Source organism: Chelonia mydas, chromosome 1, assembly GCF_015237465.2.
Source record: "Chelonia mydas isolate rCheMyd1 chromosome 1, rCheMyd1.pri.v2, whole genome shotgun sequence".
In the NCBI taxonomy this organism is placed as follows: Eukaryota; Metazoa; Chordata; order Testudines; family Cheloniidae; genus Chelonia; species Chelonia mydas.
In genome coordinates, this window is record NC_057849.1 from 31829699 (window position 1) to 31846757 (window position 17059).

The 17059-nt window shown below is 40.4% G+C and overlaps 1 protein-coding gene across 4 annotated transcripts in view; it reads left to right on the plus strand.

Moving 5' to 3' along the window:
* ARHGAP42 (Rho GTPase activating protein 42) overlaps positions 1-17059 on the plus strand; it is a 308234-nt gene that overhangs the window by 53354 nt on the left and 237821 nt on the right. For all 4 annotated transcript variants that reach the window (XM_027821863.3, XM_043529366.1, XM_043529362.1 and 1 more), the window contains exon 2: positions 16291-16386. In XM_027821863.3, coding sequence (XP_027677664.1) covers positions 16291-16386 — 96 coding nt within the window. The remainder of the gene's footprint in view (positions 1-16290; positions 16387-17059) is intronic.

Genomic DNA, 17059 nt, shown 5'->3' on the forward strand with positions numbered 1-17059 from the left:
CACCCCTGCCCAAGCCCTGAGCCCCTTCCTGCACTCCGAACCCCTGAGCCCCAGCCCAGAGCCCTCTCCTGCACTCCAAACCTCTCATCCCTGGCCCCACCCCAGAGCCCGCACCTCCAGCTGGAGCCCTCACCCCAACCCCCTGCCTCAGCCCAGTGAAGGTGAGCAGGGGCAGGGCAGGGAAGGGTGGGGCAGGGCAGGGTTGGGCCTTGGGGAAGGGGCGGGGCAAGGGTGTTCAGTTTTCTGCAATTAGAACGTTGGAAACCCTAAGTAGGTTTATGTGGTGTAAAACTATTAATTTTATTTAAAAAAACCCAATACAACTCTTTGCATTCTAATATTATGAAAGTAGTTATGTACACGAGAGTCAGGGTTTACAGTTAAAGAATAAAATGTAATTTCGTGTGTATCCTGGAAGTCTCAGTCATGATGGAAAATTGCCAGATAGTTGAAGTTGGTATGGAAGGATATTCTCCCTTTTTTTTTGGTCTTAGACCTTGCACTTATTCACTTGTACAGGTTTGTTTTGTCACCTTAATGTTATGGGGTTGTTTGTGAGTTGCAAGTGATCTGAGTAGACAATGGTCTAATCATTCCTGGCATAGCCTATTTGCTTTCTAATTAAATGCAGAAACTCCTGTTTTTATGCAGACACCTAAAATCTTGCGAAGAAAGGACTTTTTCTTTGTAGCAATAAGATAAGGAGAAATAAAATTCAGCAGAGAATGTGGGAGGCTCTACAAACATACAGAACTGCAGCACTTAATACAGATGGAACCCTTCACAATTGGTTGCCAAACAAAAGCTTCAGATAAGCAGTGTTAGTATGGAGTGTGTTGATACCCGAAAGATCAGAGTTACAGTTTATATTATGGGATTAATTTTGGCAAACATTTTGACTTTTAAAGTTTTTTTTTTTTTTAGTACATTTGTTCTCATGCTGGTCAGAGTCACAGTGGGCTAACCTCTGAATGTGATTTCCCTTTTCTGCATTCTAAACTAATTTTCCTAGACATGCAAAAAATATGTTATTGGCAGAATTAGAAGAGTAGATGGGCAAAACGTAAAGTGGATAAGAAGCTAAAGCATTAAAAGAGAAGAGAGATGGGGAATTGTAGTTTTTTAACCTCTCCCTGTATTATACCATACATTTAAAACAGCCAAACTCTTGGGAGGTGTGGGATGGTGTGGTTAAAATGGTGGTATAGTTCAATGAGACTTGCAGTCACTAAAAATCTCCTCCCATTAGATATCCTGAGACTGTGCCTCAGTTGTCTTCTACAAGACTACTTGGCGTCCATTATTTAACCACTGAGAATATCCAAAATATTTAAAATTAAAATGACTCTAATATAATGAGGGGGGGGGACACTTGAAAATAATAGAAATAAGGAATTGCAAATTGGATGTCTTTGTGAGGGGTTTTTTTTTTTTTAAATCACTGTTCAATCATACTGTTAAGGTTTGAGCAGGAGGATTTGTACATGCTTACTAAAGTGACTTTAAAAATAGTGAAAAGTTCTCATGAAAGTGTTCATAAATAATTGCAAGCAGCTTTAAAGCTATATTCGGCCCAAAGATAATATAATGTATGAAGTGCAGTTTTTTAGCGTCTGCTGTGATGTGCTCTCCCTTTCAATTACGAAGCAGAGATTAGTTTCCTGAAATGTTGAAGAGAAAAATATTGAGCTGCAACATGGAAAAGAATTGTATTCTTTTCATATTGTACATTCTTGTTCCATTGGTTGCAAGTTGGCAAAGGCCAGTAGCATGATTAATCTAGCAAATAAGTGGGATAAAGGGTTCATTGAAGACGACAACAAAAGGCTGTGTCAGAATAGACTAATGATCCTTGTGCCCTTAAATCCTTGGCAATGTACACTTAACCCTGTGTCTCAGTGCAGTCCTTCCTGTCGTGCTGTGTCTTCTTTTGGAGGTGGTAGGCAAGCAGCCAGAACTAGTTCCATCTGTCCGTGCAAGCAGCCTCTTTTCTGTGCCAGCTTGCCAGATCCCTGTTTTTATAGAGAATGAATTACTACTTCAGAACTTTGAAGATGATAGTTAAAATAAGAAGGAAAGATACATTTCATTTGGAATGACCATTAAAGTTAATTTGATTCTGGAAAGTAAATCAGTTGGAAAAAAGTAGAATAACAAATGTCTAAAATCAATAAAACATACAATGTGCTTCTAAAAATAAATATGACATAGAAGACCATGCTTTATCAGATGGCATGGCTTAATTTATATTCTAAGGGCCATACTCAGTAGAAAAGACCTGAGCTGTGGAAACAATTAAAAACTGTGTTTGGCTTCCTTCTCAGGATAAGCAACTTGCCTAACTATATTATGCAAGTTTTTCTTTGCGTTGAAAGTGCACATTAACATGCTGGCTGCCTTCTGCCAAGTTCTTTATGTTCAAAAACACTCACTCCCTAAGTAGCCTCAGGACAAGTTTTTCAAACTGATAAAAGGTGATTAACTACTCTGGACATCTGTAAATCACCAGCTGGGTACCTGTTCCACTGGCAAAACACAGGGCTGTTTTTACACACCATTTAAGGGGAAGGGTTCTCTCTCCCTGTGATATATGATTGGCAATATTCACACACTCGATGTTATCCTCTTTTATACTAGGTTGAGGGATTGTAAAACCTTTAAAGACTTCCTTGGGTGGGCCTACTTGCTGTCATTAGGACCCGTCTTCTATGATGTGACGATATTAGAAGAAGCCCTGAGCATCAAAGGCACATGCATGCATAAATATGACAGGAGAGGGAAGTAAAAAGCAGAATAGAAAAAGGAGAATTCTACGTGAAATGGTGGGAAGAAAACAACAACTTTTGCTGGTTTCCTGAATCGATGTCAACCTCTGTGAAACTGGATTTTTTAATGGGAAGCTCCAAAAGATAGGAACAGAAATGTCAGATATAATTTTTCTAGGTACTTTCTTGTATTATTACTGTTTAATCTTTCATGCTTCCTAAGCATAATCATATTGCCAGCTGCTGTGTGTACAATCTATGATGTGGAAAAAGTCATCTCACTGATATGTTCTACTTTTAATCAAATTGACTGTACCAAACACAGCAGCTGTTGAAGTTCAGCGCTTCTCAAAGAGACAGCATATGTTGCTACAGCATATTAAGGGCTATGGATATATTTGCCTGTTTTGCGGTTCTTTTGATATAAAATAATGAAGTCAAGTTAATTCTCAGTTTATCTTTAAAGAAAAATATGTGGGACAGCATACAGTATTTAATTTAAGGCCTTTTACCTCATATGATTATTTTCTCAGAGAAGTTGTATTCTCAAGATTTGGATTTATAATACTGAAAGCCATCACTTAGGGGTATATCTTTTAAAATGCTTCTCTGCTCCTTGCTTTTTGTATAGTACAAATGCTACAGTGGCACTCCACTGTAGCTGCTGTTTTACAGTCACAACAGCATTTCCATTATAAATGTCCTTTCTCGTGGTTTTGTATAACTTGGCCATTAAGTTGTCTGTGGGCTGAGCCTTGATTATAGTAGGCCAAGGAGTAACTTATTTTTAATAGAATTTTTAAAAATCTGTGATACCATATGAAGTTCTCAGAGGGCAAAACAATAGATGGCTCTGAACTAGACAAGTAGTTCCCCGAATTTTAGGGTTTGTGCGCCACTTTATCTTTAGGCTGATACTATATTAGCCAGTTCCAGCTACCTTTTTTTTGTGCACTTAGGGCGGCTTCTCACTCCAGTCTTGTGGTTGGGAAACTGGGGTTTGGAGCTGCCCAAGATTAATTGTACATGAGTGAATACGCAGCTGAATGGGACATTGGCAGCTCATCGCGCATTGAACCACAGTACATGGGCTCACTAGGGAGAGGGTGCATGGAGAATCAATGACAAAAGTGTGAAATAGCAGATATAACTGTTTGCACCCCTCTTGGTCTTTGGACTTTCCCCAACTTCAACTGATTGAAGATGATGATGGTAGCAGCAGCGATAGGGGATTGGCCCCATCTGCCCTTTAAATCAGGGGCTTAAGTTGTTACCTATGCTCAGCTTCCGTGTCCCTTAAGGCAAGAGGTGTGTTTCCCCCAGAATGTCCGGTAGTAATTAACTTCAATTTAAGTCACCAGTTTGATTTGTCTTAATTAAAACAGTGTTTGTGTGTTTTGTGTGTGTGTGTGTGTGTGTTGGGGGAGTGGTGACTAGAGTATTGTAAAATAGAAGACAAGTGTAATGTAATAATGATCCAAATGTTACTAAGTACACTAGAAATTTTGTTCCACATCTGCAGCTATGCTTGTGAAATTCTTCCTCTTTCCTTTCCTGCCGCCCCCTCAGTGGTCCCTTGTGTTGTCTGCCTGTCCCAGGCAGTTTCAGCGAGAGCTTCCTTTTTTAGTAGTCCAGTTCACCTTTATCAGCCTCTGCAGTGCTCATTGCGGCTTAACCCATGCCTCTTGTGACTAGGTTTCAAGGTCAGTTTCCCTTTATTCTGGGCCTTGTGTAATACCTGAAGCCAGTGTGGTGACTGATTGCCATCAGAAGAAAGGTCTGTTACTGTCAGCTAATGGAGTTCCTCCTTTAGATCAAGTGGGTAGGGGCTTTTACGTCTGGTACCATGTGTACTGGGGATTGATTCTTGTAGATTGTCGCATTACACATGCATCAGCTGTGGAGTGTTAGAACCAGTCTGACTCCCATTTAGATAGCCTTGGCTTTTCTTTGTTCTTCCAAAGGTCAGTCCAGTAGAAAAGACCCTGTGCCTACTAACCTCTGGAAGCTTTTCAGGCTTCCTGGATGCTGTCTCTCTTCTAGAGCTTAATCCTTATCCTGAAGGGCTGTGCTGGACCTGACACTCTAAATCTCACCTCTTCTAATGAGTGAAATCTTTGACATTCCTAGCCCTTTTGCAAAGGCATTTGGGATCAGAGGGCCCCCTCCTCTTCAAATCCTAACATAGGAAGTGGTTCTTTGGTGCCCTGAATATCTGTCAGTGAGAGAAGTATCAAGGAGAAAAACTAGTCAACCGTTTTCATACTGTCCCATGTACTGTGGCATCCTCAAACTTACTCACTCCTAAAGACTACATCATTTACTTACCTAGAGCACCTCACTCATCTTGTAGTCTTTTGTATTCTTTATTTATTCTTATTTTGTGTTCTTTATTATAACTCATAGTGAGCTATTGTAGGCAACTTGATGTCAAGTGGGACAGAAAGAATAGGGGAAAATATAGCACTTCAGGATAAAGTTTTCATTCCATAATTATAAATGGTTGGCATAGTCTTGGCAGGTCAGGCTGGCCAGAGTTGCCTCAGCACCTCTACACCTGGCAGGAAAGGAGCCAGGTCGTATTGGAAAAGAACTTGTTCTCAGGTGAGCCAGAACCCCTCCCTCCTCCCCCAAATCTCCGTGAGGAAAGTGAAGCCAAAAGGGCAAGCCAAAAGGAAGGCGGAGGATCCGGGGAACTACAGGCCAGTCAGCCTCACCTCAGTCCCTGGAAAAATCAGGCAGCAGGTCCTCAAGGAATCAATTTTGAAGCACTTAGAGGAGAGGAAAGTGATCAGGAACAGTCAGCATGGATTCACCAAGGGCAAGTCATGCCTGACTAACCTAATTGCCTTCTATGATGAGATAACTGGCTCTGTGGATGAGGGAAAAGCAGTGGACATGTTATTCCTTGACTTTAGCAAAGCTTTTGACTCTATGTCCCACAGTATTCTTGCCAGCAAGTTAAAGAAGTATGGGCTGGATGAATGGACTATAAGGTGGATAGAAAGCTGGCTAGATCATTGGGCTCAATGGGTAGTGATCAATGGCTCCATGTCTAGTTGGCAGCCGGTATCAAGCAGAGTGCTCCAAGATTTGGTCCTGTGGTCGGTTTTATTCAATATCTTCATTAATGATCTGGAAGTTGGCGTGGATCGCACCCTCAGCAAGTTTGCAGATGACACTAATCTGGGAGGTGGTAGATACGCTGGAAGGAAGGGATAAGATACAGAGGGCCCTAGACAAATTGGAGGATTGGGCCAAAAGAAATCTGCTGAGGTTCAACAATAACAAGTGCAGAGTCCTGCACTTAGGACGGAAGAATCCCATGCACCGCTACAGACTAGGGACCGAATGGCTCGGCAGCAGTTCTGTAGAAAAGGACCTCGGGTTACAGTGGACGAAAAGCTGGATATGAGTCAACAGTGTGCCCTGGTTGCCAAGAAGGCCAAAGGCATTTTGGGGTGTATAAGTAGGAGCATTGCCAGCAGATCGTGGGACGTGATCATTCCCCTCTATTTGACATTGGTGAGGCCTCATCTGGAATACTATGTCCAGTTTTGGGCCCCACACTAAAAGAAGGATGTGGAAAAATTGGCAAAAGTTCAGTGGAGGGCAACAAAAATGATTAGGGGGCTGGAGCACATGACTTATGAGGAGATGCTGAGGGAACTGGGATTGTTTAGTCTGCAGAAGAGTAGAATGAGGGGGATTTGATAGCTGCTTTCAACTACCTGAAAGCGGGTTCCAAAGAGGATGGATCTCGACTCTTCTCAGTGGTAGCAGATGACAGAACAAGGAATAATGGTCTCAAGTTGCAGTGGGGGAGGTTTAGTTTGGATATTAGGAAACACTTTTTCACTAGGAGGGTGGTGAAGCACTGGAATGGGTTACCTAGGGAGGTGGTGGAATCTCCTTCCTTAGAGGTTTTTAAGGTCAGGCTTGACAAAGCCCTGACTGGGATGATTTAGTTGAGGATTGGTCCTGCTTTGAGCAGGGGGTTGGACTAGATGACCTCCTGAGGTTCCTTCCAGCCCTGATATTCTATGATTCTGTGATACTTCAGAGCTATCTACAGGTCTCCCATCCAGCCCTCTCTGGAGTTAGATCCCCGTCTGGTGCCTGGCTCTTTCAATTTGGGAGCAAAAAAAGTTTCCTGTACCATTGATCAAATGAGGTGAATGGACATTTGTCCAGAGGGAACCACCTTGTCCCATTCCCAATCTCAGGGCTGGTCTACACTGCGAATTTACATCAAAAATCCACCCCCCGAGACATGTAGCTATGCTGAGCTAACCACTGATGTAGCCAACAGAAGAATTCTTCTGTTGACCTAGCTACTGTCTCTTGGGGAGGTGGATTAACTACAGAGATGGGAGAATCCCTCCCATCACTGAAGTGAGTGTCTACGCTGAAGCCCTGTAGCAGTTTAAGTGTAGACATACCCTTAGCAGCCCATGGAAAGGACACAACATCATCGACTTCAGGTCAGAGGATTATAACCCACTCCTTCTCCTATTTCTAGCCCCAGACAATAAGAGACAAGTAATGCAAGGCCCTGTCTGAAGCATCTATATAAATTCCTAAAGGAGACTTGTCTTCAAAACATTCTGTTTAACGTCCTCAGATACGTCTGATGTTTTGCCATTGGATGGCAGCCTTTTTCTTTTCTCAGCTTCAGTTTCTCAGCATTTGATCTGGTGTGTTCTCCCAGGGTCTTTCTCCAGTATCATTGTAGCAATAATATTTACTTTCGGGAAGAAAGAAATTCACTTATCTTCCTGGATAGTGTCTCTGATCAGGGTTCTACACAAAGAGAAAAATGAAGCAAACACAGAACGATATGGTTCCTGGAGTATCTTGGATTCAGGACAAATGTAGACACAATGGTGGCAGGGAAGTCAGTCATAGGCCTGGACTGATGAAGAATGTCATCAGATACAAGGTTTCATCTCAGTAGAATGTTAACAGAAGACCGCCATGAACGAAAACAAGTGGTGTCAGATAAAACAAAAATCTAATTCTTATAAGAGTCTATTGGGGGAATTATGATCTCATACAGAGGCATGTTTCAGTGATCTGGAGTTTTTATAGCACCTATCAGTAAATCTAGATATTCCCTCTGCATCTCAACTCTTGGCAAGTCTAGCTCCAATTGTATAGTATCCACTCCCACAACTCCCTGAATGCAGAGAATGTGGGTGGGTTGTTTTTTGGGGGTTTTGGGTTGTTTCTCCCTCCCCCCCAAAAGGGATCTTTCTGATCTAGTTCAAGAAGTGGGTACTGTGATGTCCTGTCCTTTTAAATGTTTGAGCACTCTCCACTTCACAGTGGAAAGCCTCACTTTCGTGTTAGTTTCAGCTTTTGCTGCCTGAACAATAAAGCGAGCACTGCAGACAGCTTTGTCTCTATCTCCTTCTCTGCTGGGTCCAAACATAACAGGTACCAAAAGGAGAGCACAGTATCCTGCAGCTGAAATACAATGATTCATTGAGGTCCTGAAGCATTGCTTCTTCCATGCATAATGGACCCTCCCAGGTTGTGGCAGTCAATGTGTCTGATAGGTTTTGTATAATAACTGGAAAGAACATGATCAGCCTTACCCTAGAGAAAAATTCTCCTGTCCTAGGTGCACTACCCACGCAAGGTATTAATACACAGATTTTTGGAGCCCTTCATAGTGAACCTCCTAGCCTGGGTTGACAGACTCAGGTTAGCCAGGCTTGTGCTAGCACTCTTAAAATAGCAAAGTAGACAGCACTTTATGTTGCAGATTGGGCATGACCTTGAGCTCTGAGCCCCCCTCTCCCGTCCCCGCCCCCAAGCTTCAGAGCCTAGCGCTAGACTGAGCCACAGCTTCAAGGCAACATTTACACAGCTATTTTTAGAGCATTAGCACAAACCCAGCTAACCTGAGTCTGTTGATTCGGGCCAGCAAGTTTGCTCCCGCAGGCTCCAAAATGCCGTGTAGACGTACCATAAGGGGAGGGGAACACCAGGACTCATGTGGTAGAGTTTGTATATTAGCAGAGTGGCTCCTTCACCCCCAAAAATCTCCCCTATCGTAAGTCAGTTTGGTGGCTCGTTATCAGCCACTTTGCATCTGGAAACAGTAAATAACCTGCCCTGTGACCTCAGTACTTGTCAGGACCCAGAATGTGAGGTGGTGAATGAGCAAGGGCAAGGCCCCTGCTATGTGTCTTCCCACCTCTTCCACTGCTTCCCCAGGACAGTACAAATGATAGGCATGAAAGTGGCAATGATACTGTTGATGTCCTTCTGGTTGAAGAGGCTTTGGCTCTCAAGCCTGATTAATCTACAACTGGGTATTTGGATGCCTTTCTTGCACAGAGGAGGTCTGCTATTACAGGCCTGCACTCCAACTGGGACCAGAAAAGTTTAAAACGAATAATTGGATGAAGTTCAATGTACCCAAAAACAGAAGTTAGCAAATAAAATTTATTCTATTGGCTGGTCCAAAGTCCATACTTTAACTACCATGTTAAACCAGCAAAACTTAACCTTAAGTTTCTCCAGGAGGGCTTTATTCTGTATGTGTAGGAATGTCCAAGCAAAAAAGTCAACTCTCTGTAGCATAATATTCTGAGCACCTTCGAGACAAGGGAGTTTTGTATAAATGTAGCATTACAATTTTCTTTAAGGACTGATCTTATTTCAGCACCATAGAACATGACTTTGGAATCTCACTCTGACCTTGGCGGTACTATTCAGATTGAACCACTGTAAAGGGCATCAGTATGCTTCTGATCCATTAGAGTAGGTCTCCTTATGGCTACAGTCTTCAGTCAGATGAGAGGTTATTTAAATTAGAAATTGTGAGCTTTCTGTGACGAGACCAGTATTGTGCTTCTATTTCATTGAGTCTCAGCCAATGTCCTTTCCTTTTTTTTTTTTTCTTTTGGCAGAAGTCTTCTCCATGCCTTAATGTCAAGGGAAAAATGGGGGGAATACTTATATACAATTTAGCTCAATGTGATGTTCACATTTAAAGGATGATCATGCTTCATGCCCTGGAGCCACAGTGCTATGAAATCCCATTGTAATGGACCACATATTTTCCTATTTTTCGTGCCATCTGTGTTCACCTGAAAAATTTCTTTTGTTTGAGTAACAAGACCAAGAGATCCTGGATACAAATGGGTCATCCAGAATAGAGATGGAAATTGACACCCATAGATTAGGGTTTGTTGTCATTAGGTGGAATGTGCCCTGCCCTTCCCTAGGAGAAATTGTCCTTTTTCCTCAAAGTATATTTAATACAATATGTAATTTAAGAAAGTAGATTTAAGTTCCCCGGCACTGGAAGTTATCTCAGCTGGAAGGAACTTTCAGGAGGTAGGACATTTCCCTCCTGCTAGTGAATGGTAGGTCTGTTTCTGTCCCTGAGCTGCAAAACCAAGTTGGAGTACCGTTGTAGTGGATCTGTGGACCTTGTTGTTGGTTTTTTTTTTGGTTTTGTTTTGTTTTTTTTAAAAGGACATTTTTCAGGCAAGCATGGATACGTTTTCCTGTTCTAAGTTGTCCTTGATTTTGAAATATATTGAGACGTAGATGTATTAATCAAATTGTTCTGTGCTTTACAATCTAGCAATTGCAATGTGTACTCTCAATGAAACCTCTTCATTCAGTAAAATCACTGTCTAAAGCCAAAACTCAGGCAGGGAATTGTTTCTCTTAGTACCTATCATCTACTCCAGTTTCTTTATCTTCTCCCTCTCAGAATCCCAGTCAATTAATACATTGCCTAGACTGTTCTGTTGTTTTAAACATTAGCAGTTGTCACAATTAGTGGGCTAACTGTACCTCTGACCCTCCTGGTCTCATTGAATAAACCTCCTCTCAAGCCTCAGGCCATTACCACTCTTGGGATGAATCAAGTGATTTTTTCCCCCCACTCTGACTGGGTGGTAGTCTCCTGGTACTCACTGTGATTGCTTCAGCAGGTCTGCTTCAGGCTCAGACCCTGCAGTTCTGTTCCCTCTGGGAGCAATGGCAGTGATAAGAAGAGACCAAATAACCTTCAAGCAAAATATTATTTAGCTATAAAAAAGCACTTCAGAGAAACACTTAAATTCTGTTATTATTTAAGATGTTATCTAGCTTTCCCCTGAGGCTTATTCTCTGGATCTGGGGAAGCCCGACTTCTTTAGGCTCTCTCAGCCTTTCTCCCTGTACATCTTTTGTAGGGTGACCAGATGTCCTGATTTTATAGGGACAGTTCCGATTTTTGGGTCTTTTTCTTATATAGGCTGCTATTACCCCCCACCCCCTGTCCTGATTTTTCACACTTGCTGTCTGGTCACCCTAATCTTTTGACAAGTGGCTATCTTCTCCTGCCTGAGAAAGTCTTTATAACTGTTTAGTATGCAGTGCCTAATGGTCTCAGACACCATCCGATGGTCCAGGGACATCTACACCGAACACATCACCCGCCACTGACAGTACCAGGAGGCGTGAGCCGGAGCGACATCGTGCATCGACTATGAGAAAGGGACCGAGAGACTTTTTCTGTTGGACCATATGAACTGGAACCATAAACTCGCTGAATGTTAAATCTCACCAAATGAAGATCTATCCATCCTCATCATCATATCCACTCATTATACTCCACACTTGAACATAAGCATTATATGAACAGCATACCCTCAATGTCTGTACTTTGACCCGTTAACCTTTTACCCCCAATTGGGGATATTGCAGATTATGTATTCCTTACGCCATCCAATCTTAAACCGAACTTCACACCCTTGGATAATCTGTAAATTATTCCCTGATAACCAGAAACTTCTATGCTTAAACTCTGTACTGTTCACTTTTTTTTTTAAACCTCATCTTAATAAAATTTTTAAATCTGTTCTTTTATTCTCCTGGCTCATAGCTTCGATAGCCAAGTCTTGCAATGTGTTGGAGACAGGGTCCTTGATGCTAACAGCTTGCCTCCTTGTCTTTCAAGTGTGTTCTGGGGTGTCCTTATCTAGATCTATTGTATTGATTTCCTGTTTGTACTTCCCACAGCCCCTTGTTAAGTTAAATCAATACCATCATAGAGGAAATTCTAATAACCCTTCCATAATTATGCAGTAATGTTACCTCACTGACCAGATCATATACAGCAGTGACTGTCAACCTTTCCAGACTACTGTACCCCTTGCAAGAGTCTGATTTGTCTTGTGTACCCCCAAGTTTCACCTCAACTATAAAACTTACAAAATAAGACATAAAAATACAAAAGTGTCACAGCACACTATTACTGAAAAATTGCTTACTTTCTCATTTTCACCATATAATTTATAAAATAAATCAATTTGAATATAAATATTGTACTTACATTTCAGTGTATACTATATAGAGCAGTATAAACAAATCACTGTCTATGAAATTTTAGTTTGTACTGACTTTGCTAGTGCTTTTTATGTAGCTTGTTGTAAAACTAGGCAAATATGTAGATGAGTCAATTGTACCCTGTGGAAGACCTCTGGGTACCCCAAGGGGCACATGTTCCCCTGGCTGAGAACCACTGATATACAGTGTTCATATAATTATTACACCTCAGTTTCTTTTTGAGATTATTACACTATTCCATGGCCATCACAGTGGTCTAAAAGCATAGGTTGCAAAGTTAAGAACTGGGATGATGAAAGGATTTACACCCTTTTTTAGAAGGAGCCATTGCTTTTCTCAGACTTTCTGTCTTTTTTTTTTTTTTGGAAGTATTCTCTCTTTCCTTCCCATCACTTTGCCATCTTTTTTTATTTTGAATTCTGATCTTCTGAGGCAGTTAGCCAAACAAGAATTAGTGAGTCTAAATCAGGATTTATAGTGGACAGTACTGCCTGTCTTGTACCTGAAGCTCTAGTCTCTCTACCCTGAGGGAAACGAGTAATTTCAATGGGAGTTATTTTTGTCCTCTAGGACAGTAGTTCTCAACCAGGGGTACACTTACCCCTGGGGTACCCAGAGGCCTTCCAGAGGGTACATCAACTCATCTAGATATTTGCCTAGTTTTACAACATAAGTCTACATAAAAAGCACTAGCAAAGTCAGTACAAACTAAAATTTCATAGACAATGACTTGTTAACGCTGCTCTATATACTATACACTAAAATGTAAGTACAATATTTACATCCCAGTTGATTTATTTTATAATCATATGGTAAAAATGAGAAAGGAAGCAATTTTTCAGTGATAGTGTGCTATGACACCCTTGTATTTTTATGTCAGATTTTGTAAGCAAGTAGTTTTGAAGTGATGTGTAACTTAGGGTATGCAAGACAAATCAGAATCCTGAAAGGGGTACAATAATCTGGAAAGGTTGAGAGCCACTGCTCCAGGAGGCAGAATAGACTTTCTTGGGAGGAGTACTAGGTGGGGGAAGTTCCATGCACCCTCCTCCTCCCTTGCACATCCACCACATCAACAGCTGGTCCTAAAATTATGCACTGAGTTACTAATACCCAAGTCAAACGTTCAGTACAATGTGTTCTCTCTGTCCATGGGAATTTACAGACACAGAATATTAACAGTAATGGTTAATCCTTTGCACTTTTGTAGAATCTTAGTCCTTTACGAGTATTATTTAAGCCTCACATCATGCCTCAGTGCAATTTTGCTATTCTGTAGGAGGGCTTCAATGATTTACCCTATGGCAATTTGGTGGAAGAGCCAGTAGCAGAACCCAGGAATTCTGTTTTTGTCCTTTGCTCTTACATAAACTACCTGAATAGATCCTTCTCATGGCTACAGAACAATTAACTCCTAAGATTAAGTAAGTGTCAGAAGTTATGTAATAGATGCAGATTTTAAAGAAGAAACTAAAGTAGGTGTTTTATTGCATAAACTTTACAAGATGCTGTTAGATGTACAAAGCAGAACTGCTTCTAAGTTGTTAAAATAATACATTGCTACCGTTAGATGATTTTCATACACCTAGGAACAAGAAACATTCAGTAAGTTTGCAGTACATTTGCAAGTGTATACTTAACTCTCTTCTTAATAGAAAACATATTATGCAGTGCATTATGGAGACAGCACAATAGCTCTACATGTTGGGGGTCTACCGGATGAGCCGCTCTTTTTAATAACTGTAATTCTACTTCTGATGTGCTTTTTTTTGGAGCAACAAGTGCCAGAGTGATATGAAGGAGAGAAAATCAGTTATAGAAGAGAAAATAGAATTTATAACGATGAAATGATGAGACTTCATGTCTGGGGAAATTTTCTTTTGTTCACCAAAGGAAAGTGCAAGCTGCGGTGTTTTACACTGCATATAAATAATGAATAACTGTTAATCCAAAACAAACATATATAGTTGCAGTATAGATACAGAATGGTATAAGTGCTTAATGAAAATGATTTGCCAAATTATGTTTTTTAAATAATGGCTGAATAATTTGGATTTATTGTCTTGTGTCTTACTTCATAGCAATTGTATTTTCTATATTTAAAATAAACCATAAGACAAGGGAAAATACATATTTAATATATTTCAATAGCATAGAACTTTTGTAAAGTCACTAACTTCCGAGTTTCTGTGTTTTTTTTAAAAAAAGTCTTCTACCAAATTAAATCTTCCAGGAGAGTCGACCATCTGGCAATAAGAAAAATAGCTTATCCAAATGGAGGATTGAACAGTCCCCAAACTTTTCTTATTTACAAAGATAACTTGTGTAGACAACTTCTGTATCTACAACTGTGCATTGGATAACCATATTTCATTCCTTACTAATAGAAGAAAATTTATTCATGTCTGCCTTTTCTAAAAAGGCCCTTTATTTTCTTTAGGGCTGATGCACACCACAGCTGTAAGCAAAAATGAATAAATAATGAGAGGTTGAGTGTGGGGGGGTGGCATCTGATGAATTTGATGCCTACCAGTCAGAGGCCGATCTGAAAGAACCAGGCACTGACCAAGGATTGGGGCAGCACCTTAGCAGGAATTCCAGCAACTGGGACAAAGCGAGTATTTCCATCGATTGGCATCCTCACTCTTTTTTTTATTATTGATCCGTGGCTTGTAGGTGTCTGGAATTTAAGCCCTGATTTCAGTGGCTATATTGGAATCCTCTTTGTCATTGAAGCACATTAAAATTAACTAATACATAAGCGAAATTCAAAGGAAAATACCAACACTAATGCTTAGGTTCTCCCTTGCCCTTTTTATTCCTCTTTTGTGTCCTCCCCTCCCACTGTTGTTTTGATGCATTTACCCCAATTCCAGATTGTCATGCCCCAAACCCTCTCTTCATTCAAGTCTCTCTTAAAGTATGCACTACCTTCTGTGTTGCCCCAAAAGAGTTAGCTAAAAACCAGTGTAAACTATCGCCATCTTTTGGATTTCCCAACTTCATACATTTTCTGTGCATCTATCTTCTAGATTTGAATATCTTCAGGTAAAGGCCTTTATTCCGGTGGGCTGCACAGAACTGAACATGCTATCAGTACAAGACATTGGGATGAAGTTTCTAATCAGATTTGTATACTCCAGTGATGCATTGTAAATAGTGCTTAACTTGGGTTTTGGTAAAACTCTTTTCCTCCCTTTCCATACTGGAGATGTCTGTCTAGATATTGCAGACGTCAGAGTTCAGGTTGTCTTTTCATTTTTCTAGCTTCCAAACTGATGCTACAAAAGTCTCATGAGGACTGTAGAGGGTAGTCCTCAACAATGTTTTGTCTAGACTGATAGAACTCTGATCATTCTTAATACATGCGTTCTCACTTTTCTTCTTACATTTACCTTTATGTATTTTTGTAAAAAAAGAAGAATATTTTGGGCATACTGGTTATTCCATATTTATAAATGCTGTGTATTGGAACATTCTTTACTGCTGAGATCAAATCTTGGTGCTGTGAAGTTTAACTTAGCCTTTTTTTAAAGTGCAGATGTGTGTTGTCACTGTAAATGCCACTCCACTAAAGTAGTCCATACATAATGGGCAAGTAATTAAAGATATATATTTTTCAATATCTTTTTTTTTTTAAAAGTCTCTCTAGAACAGTATACAGTATTGTGTTTATATTTAGTTAGTTTTAAAATAGCTGTTAAGCCCCTATTGAAAACTTTTAACTGTGGGAGAAGTATATTAAAATAAAACTCACGGTAACCTATGGGCCCAATCCTGCAACCCTTGTATATGTAGGATGTCCTTGTTTGCAAGTAGCCCCACTGTATACGCTAGGACTACTTATTACCACTGAAGCTTCAGTTCATGTATTAATTTCTCTTGCTTCAAGAAAATGAGAACTGAGGATTATTCGTCAGCATGAATACGATTCTCTTTGTTATGGCTAGGATTTAGGAATTTAGTTTGCTTCAGTGACTTTTTGAGGCATAGCAAGCAGTTTGATTTGAATGGTATTCTCTTATTTTATGTGAGATTATTTTATGTGAGATTAAGAAAGAAAATCTTGTAAGCAAAGTATAACCTCACTATATGAGACTTTGCATATACTGTGATATAGTTATTGGAATAATTGTAAGACTTGTTTCCTTTTTCTTTATCATAGATCTATCCATGGCAGTGCAAAAATTTTCCCAGTCGCTACAGGATTTTCAGTTTGAATGTATTGGAGATGCTGAAACAGATGATGAAATTAACATTGGTAAGTGTGTTCTGTACTTCCAGCGCAATAATATTCCCATTTTTACAAAATGTAAAAGATTCGATTATAACAATAAATGTGTCAGCAACACGCTCTTTCAGAGTTCATGCAGTTAGGGTATGTCTACGCTACAGAGTCTCCAGCGGCACAGGGGTTTTTCCATTACTGTAGCTAATACATCTCTCTGAGCAGCAGTAACTAGGCTGACACTGACCTAGCCGTGTCTGCACCAGGGGTTAGGTCAGCTTAAATACGGTGCTGCTCAGGGGTTTGAATTTTTCGCACCCCTGAGTGACATAGTTACATCCATCCAAATTTTATATGTAGACCAGGGCTTAGTTGTGTATGAAGGAGAAAAACCCTGGAAAGCTGTTGTAACACTTCATTTATCTTGATACATCAGAATGTGATGTGTTCATGTAAAATGTAGCCCAGCCCCTTTAGAATGCCATTGAGTCAAGTATGATTTGTTTCAAACCCTGCTAATTCTTCTAAATGAAAACCAGTTTTAACTGGGCCCTTGCAAGGCATCCCTATTCCCTAGGAACAAGCTTCCTGTCCATTTTCAGTTTTCTTGCTGCGATCATTTTGGCACTAGACCTTTCAGATAAAGGGCAAAATCTTTTTTTTTTTAATGGGAAAAATGTGCAGTGAGTTTTTTTTTCCTTCCATA